Here is a 6,748-nt window from a genome sequence, read left to right as displayed (position 1 = left end):
CTTCTCTCACTGACCAGCTCATTTTTCAAAGCAACGACGGCAAGTTTCCTTAGAGCTCGTCCAAATTAGCTCTACCAAATTGAAATAACTACTTGAGGCCGTGCATGCTTATTGACATAATTCACTATAGGTGCATGAATTCTGACTTAGGGTTGTCTTCCTTGCAAATGTGTACAATTGAATATGTTCCACACTGTCGGAAAGCTTTTATTCAATATAAGATAACCCAATGTGGAGTGAATTCTCTTGAAGTGTTCCTCAAATGTTGGTTACTCCAATCAAATAAACGCCAAGGGCCTTGTTCCTAAAATAAGAAGAGTAGATTGTGTTAAGAAAAGGATCGCAGCATTCTAACCTTCTGCCAAAGTGGCTTCATTCTCAAGTTGCAGTCACAGTGCCCATGCGAAGAGAGTAATCGGATCAGTACAAGCTGCAGAACGCCTGAAGCAACATGAGGCATGGACACGTTTGAGGCTGCTGAATCTAATCAATGAGATAATCAATAAGTGGGGGCTGGAGGAAAGGGATTACTTAAGACTGGCGGAAACACCATTCACTCATCTTGATTAAACGCCGCTCTCGGTGGGTCGGCGCTTGCTTGTTGTGCAGTGGGGTGACACCAGATCTCAGGGTCACTTATAAATTGGGATCGGTTTAATTACTTAGGTATTATCTCTGTGGTCTCAATGGTAAACATCCGGATAAGGCTATGCGTTGAGGTTTATGAATTACCCCCAAAGATATAGATCTCTTCTCGCACATGAATTTTACAAGTGCCATTCCATAGAAAGCCCTGTGTTGTATCACCAGCCTGGGATAAATCGTAACGGGAGCCAAATAAACAACGCAAAACGGATTAGACACGCTGAAACTGACTTACAGGGGTTCTTGTGAAGCCCTGCTTTTAGTACAGCTCCAGGCTACATTATGTGTCACCGCAATTTTGTGTTGTAATTAAATTTCGTTTTTCAAGCATGTTTGCATATAACAAGCAGAGTGGTGCCACTTGTTCGTGTTAAACAATTGGTTTATGTGTCAGCAACAAGCGCTAAAGAACAGGGGGTGTTTAATAAGTATCGTACCTTTTTATTGGACGTAGGAGTACGTAGTATGTTGTGGTATTCAAAGGTAATCTCACGCATTAGCTTGTTAGCACACAGCTTGCACACACTCTAAATGGATGAAAACACACATTCTTTTAACATAGGATGAAGTGGCCCAAACTGAAAAAGCCATTGAGATTTACTGTACATCAAAGCTGAGGTGTGTGGATAAGGTTTTCCCCCACAGGAGGTATTGCATGTAGCCATTTCCAGCGGGGATTTGGGGAGTTTATCACAGCAACTGTGGAGTGCCTGCTGGGCTATGACACAGTTGTAGTGTTGTATGCTCAGCTTGTAAAATAGGCAACTCCATTCTGCTTTTGTTTTTAAATGCTATAATTGATGGTCCATTGGATTGGGAAACCCATCAAAAATCTGCCATGATTAAATTTTATTACAAATGCAAGGTTTTCTTGCAAAAATCAACCTCTATTATATGTGGTAACAAAAGGACAAATAGAGACAGTAAAAGTAACTGAATTATAATGAAAATTCCTAAAACCACAATATTGTTTGACTCAACCTCAACGAGACTTTATTTAACAAAATAGAAGCAGGTCAAATATTGCAAAGCATAAAAATGTAGTTTGAAACACAACATTTGAAAATGATAAAACATCACATGGGTTGCAGCACATAGGACACAGCACCCCCCACCCCACCCCAGGTAACCCCTTGGGGCTGGACAGAAGAGCAAATACAGTAAGTGGTAGTCGAAGAGGATGCGATGCATTGATAAGTCAGAGGTTCACTGTGTCCTTAGTACCAGAGGTCAAGATGGGTGGAATTGTAAAATCAAATCCACAACACAGTGAAAAATGTTTGGGGCCAGATCATCCATTGCGAATCATCCATAAAATGTGCATCCTCAAACCATTCAATGATTAATTTTCATCAACATGAAATCCTATCTTTGTTACAGGTTTGTCATGTGGGAAAGATAATAGTCGAGGTTACATGAATGCAAATGGTCACACATCTTTTCTGCCAACTGAACTAACAAAAGAAGTGATTCAGCACCAAGAACAGCACTCGAGTGTTTAGTGGGGAAGTATGTAAGGCCTTCTCAGTTGGGCTGACATACCCATTTTGCTGCACCTCTTTATGTTTTAATCTGAAGTCCTTTACATCTCAAAAAGCTGTATTTAATTGGAAAGTCACACCATTTCGGACCTCAGTAGAAAAAAATGAATTGGTGTTGTTAATGTGTGTTACAAGGCTTTTACATTGCACTTAAAACAGAGATTTAAAAAGGGCATCTTCGTATTTCTGACACAGCCTGCACATGGTGCATGTGCCCTTATCTTAATTTTGATTTCAAAAGGTGCATTTGGTGTTCAAACCTCCTTCTGTTAAGTCAGTTCTGCATGGTATAAAAAGCATCTTACATCAGTCGTTGCCATGTTTGTGCAAGGCTAAAAGCATTTCCCCTATATTATGACTGACCACATTCCACAAAAGCAAGAATTCTTCCCCAGTTTAGTATACATCAAGCACATTTTGTTGTAAATACAATGAATTATCTGTACAAGGTTAGATATCTTTAAACAAAAAAACAAAAAAGCTCACAACATGTTTTAGCCATATGTTGTTGTTGTTGTTTTTTTTTTTGTGGAGAGGAATAATTTTTCACAATAAAAAGCTATCTAAGCTATAGTTACCTGCAATGTTTACATCGACCAACTCATTCTATCTTAATTCAAGACGTTGCTCAATTTTTAAAAAAATATGATCGTAAAAAACCATTTAAATGACTTGTTTATTGTCTGTTTGTTTGTTTTCATTTCCTCTCACCCAAAGCAGGTTAGATTCATACACACAAAACCACAGAACTGTTATTTGCGCTACATCAACTTCGCAGCAGAAGCATCCAAGTGACATCATGCTCATCTGCATTTTGCCAAGGAGTCAACAATTGGCACAGCATTAAAAAGAACAGTATACATTCAGAAAAAAGGATGACCGCGCAGACTTGCGTGTGGTTGGGTGGGGGTTTGGGGGGCTACGCCCACGGCATCTAGAACAGTATAAATAACCCTAATATTTATTGACAATCAAATAATAACAAAGAGCAAAAAAAGGAACATGCACTGACAGCATTATGTCCTTTCGGATACCAACTAATCTCGTTTTCCCTTTTGTCTATCTAAACAGGGTTAAAACAACAAATACAAATCCTAACTGCAGTTTCACAAAAATAGAGAAATGGCACTTTGTTATAGTCATATATATTTAACTCTCATAATTATATATATAGTCGTCATATTGATGGAGCATGAAGGGGGGTTCGCCTCCTTGTCGGTGGTCATGGTTCCTCGGTCGCGCGCTATCTTTGCGTGTGTTGAAACCATGCAGGAATATCACCATGCATATGATACATCGGCCCGACTATTTACATTTACATTCATGCGCTCGTACACCGTTTCCTCGCGCACACACGTTCCATTTTTATTATTTGCCCCATCAATACCTGAAATAAACAGATCTTTGTCCGATTGTGGCTAAGAGCACAGGTGGAGGGAAAAGTGTTCAGGGGTGGAGGGAGGGACTGTGATGTTCACAATATACAGTGCTGGGGCCCTGTGCAGCAGACTAACTGATTAAAGTTAACGATAACAACACAAAGACAAGACGACCCGCTTCTCACATGGGGACAAATATTTTGTTGGAGTCATGTATGCGTGTCAGTCTGTGCATCCTTTGCAAATCCTGCTTGGGCCACCCTCGCTTTTTACGCATCATTTGTCACCGAGAGGTGCGTTGTACAGTCAAAGCCCCGGTGCCCACCTGCGTCTGCGTGGTAAGGCCCATTGTGCCAATATGATGAGTCGCAAACCGTCTGCAGGGAGTTGATCTCGGAGGCGGACGAGTTCCCGTCTCGCCGCTTGGACCGTTTGCGGTTCCGTAGTATGAAGACGAGCATGCCCACAACAGTGAAAGCGGATGTGACAAACACCAGCAGCAACCCAGGGACCAGCACCGAAATGGAGACCCGATTGGGCTCAATGTAAGAGTTTGAGCCCGTGCCCGAGTCCAGTGTGAAAGTGCTGTTTTTGGACAGGGAGGTGGGAGGGGGCATCCGCTCATAGAGTCTGGAACACATGAGGTCGTTCCGCACGTAGCGGAAGTCGCGTTTCCAGAACTCTTCTGGTGACTCGCACTTGAGATCGCTCACGATGACGTCAGCCCCGAGCCTCTCGGTCCACTGTTTGAAGGGCACGATGTTACAGGAGCAATCCCACGGATTCCCGTGCAAATCTATCTGAATGATGGAGTTGAGCTGTTCCAACACACCCGGCACAGGCAGATAGGAAAAGTAATTGTTATGTAGGCTTATTTTGGACAAAGAAATCCCGAGGAACGCATCCACTGGCAAAGACTTTAGCAAGTTGTTATTGAGAAACAAAACCCTCAGGTTTGGCATAGGGCTAAACGCGCCTGATCCTATCAGCTGGATGTTGTTATATTCCAAACTGAGATATTCCAGATTGACGAGGCCCATGAACATCTCTGCCATGAGCGAATCCAGATAATTCTTATCCATGTACAGCCACCTCAGCTCGCTCTGGTTCTGGAAAGTGTTGTTGTCAATCACTTTGATGTTGTTCCCACCGAGATCGAAAAGGTTGAGGCTCATGTATCCGAGCAGCTGGTTCTTTTTCACCGCGTGGATGTTGTTGTCTCGCATGTTCAGTTCGTGGGCAGCCAGCGGCCTCGGCTTCAGATTAGATAGGCTCTCGATCTTTTTACCCTCACAGTTGACACCCAGACCCTGCCGGGAGCCGACCAGCTTGCAGTTGCACGGCTGCGGGCAAGAGGCATTGTGTCGCATCTCTGTGGCCCTGCTCACACCTGTGGGCCCTGGTGTGGGTTTGGTCTTAAGCTGCCAGTTCTCACGTGATTTGGAACGGCTCTTGGCGCCTTGACCGCCAGGCGTTGGTGGCCCGCTGGCATCTGCGCTGGGCTTGTAAGGCGTTGGGCGTGGGCCGCCACCGTGTGCCACAGGACTTGAGGTCTCATCCTGTGTGGGAGGGGCCGCCAGACTGGTGTCTGCCCAGCCGCTCTGTGAAGGGCACAGCTCTTCTTCAGTGGTCTCGTTCAGGTCGCTCCCTTGCAGCCTGGTGGGAGCCTCACAAATCAGCCTGCCGATGAGTGCGTTGGGCGGTATATTCTCCAACCATTCTTTGAGGGAAACCAGGTCACAGTTACAGTCCCACGGGTTGTCTTCGAGCAGAACCTCCACAATGCCAGGGATCTGCTCAAGGATCCCTTCATAAGGCAACGTTTTGATTCTGTTTCCCCGCAGGTCGAGATGCGTAATGGGCACATGTTGGAACACGTTTATGGGTAGTGCGCTGATGAGGTTGTCATTAAGTATTAACACTTCAAGTTTATTAAGGTCCCTAAACACAGCCGGGTCAATTTCCCTCAATAGATTAAAATCAGCTTGGAGGTATTCCAAGTCGTCCAATCCCAGAAATGTACTCTTCCTGAAGGAGCGGATCTTGTTGTTGTTAATGTGCAGTCTTTTGACCAGCTGCAGCCCCAAAAAGGCGCCTGGCACAATGTCGTGCAGTCCATTGTTCTCCAAATGCAAGCTGACGGCATTATAAAAGTTGGCGAACTCGTTGGGGAAGAGCCTGGACAGAGAGTTGCCGTGCAGCAGCAAGTGGTAAAAATGCGAGCTGGGCCCGGTGAGGTGCTGCAGCGTCGTGAAGCTCCGTTTTTCGCAGCCGATATGCACGTCTCCCTCGACCTCTGTGCACGAGCATATCTGCTCCTTACACACGTCCCTTGTCACGTTCCCACTGGCAACACAAAGAGCCGCGTTCAGCAGGACAACCCAAAGCAGCATTTTCAACGCGGACAAGACATCCCCGGTCTCAAGACATAGGAGCTGTTGCTCGAGTCAAAATCAATCCGAAAGAAAGCCAAGAGGAGACGCGGTTAGATAAGGCAGTCTTTTTATAACACATCTAACCAGTTCGTGCGTGCACACTTCCAATCCGAAACGTCCTCACAGCCTCAGCGGGTCAACTAGACTAAAGCAATCGGAGGTAAAGTCCAAAACATCCTCTTTACAGCTGAAACGACTGACCTTGGCGGAAAAAAATAAGGAACAAATGGTCGCCTTCTTCTCTCACTGGCGCGCTGCGGCGCTGGGAGCTGTCCCCTTTCCCCTGGTGCCGAGTTGGCTGGAAAACACCCGCATTCCCCGCTTACATCTCTCCACTGCGTCTTATCTCGCGCATTCCTCTTCTTCGTGTGTCGAAGAGAGTCGGCATGACGCAAACAAAAAAAAAAAAAAAAGAGAGAGAAATTGCTCATCTAACGCGGAGCTGCGGGAGAAAGATGGGATATCATCCACTGACCTGACAAATATAAAAAAAAGAAAAAAAAACCCTGAAAAAAACGGCAGCGCAAAATCAATCCATACTTCTTGTTCGTGAATTAAAGAATCCCCCAAAACTGCATGCTCGTCACTGATTGCGCAAAAGTTGCGCCAATTCAGCGTGCTGCCAGCCGCCGTCTCACTCCAGTTTGCAGCACCGCTGCGAAAGTGGCCAAGTCGACGTAGCAGTTGCGCGATGACACCTTCACGTCGTGATGCCTCACTTGCATCCCTAATTCCACCCACATTATTC

The 6,748-nt window shown here is 45.2% G+C and overlaps 1 protein-coding gene across 1 annotated transcript; it reads right to left on the bottom strand.

Moving 5' to 3' along the window:
- Nucleotides 1-3,834: 3,834 nt before the first annotated feature.
- LOC133495734 (SLIT and NTRK-like protein 1) lies at nucleotides 3,835-5,958 on the bottom strand. The gene has a single exon (XM_061810674.1). The coding sequence runs from the start codon at nucleotides 5,956-5,958 to the stop codon at nucleotides 3,835-3,837; it is 2,124 nt and encodes a 707-aa protein (XP_061666658.1).
- Between the last annotated feature and the right edge of the window lie 790 nt (nucleotides 5,959-6,748).

This window comes from Syngnathoides biaculeatus, chromosome 2 (genome assembly GCF_019802595.1).
Source record: "Syngnathoides biaculeatus isolate LvHL_M chromosome 2, ASM1980259v1, whole genome shotgun sequence".
NCBI classification, from domain to species: Eukaryota; Metazoa; Chordata; class Actinopteri; order Syngnathiformes; family Syngnathidae; genus Syngnathoides; species Syngnathoides biaculeatus.
Note: the sequence above shows the minus strand (reverse complement) of the source record. Positions and strands in the feature narration are given on the sequence as shown.

What these genes read in the sequence shown, in the direction of transcription:
- LOC133495734 (XM_061810674.1), bottom strand. Translation starts at nt 5,958, where the DNA reads ATGCTGCTTTGGGTTGTCCTGCTGAACGCGGCTCTTTGTGTTGCCAGT.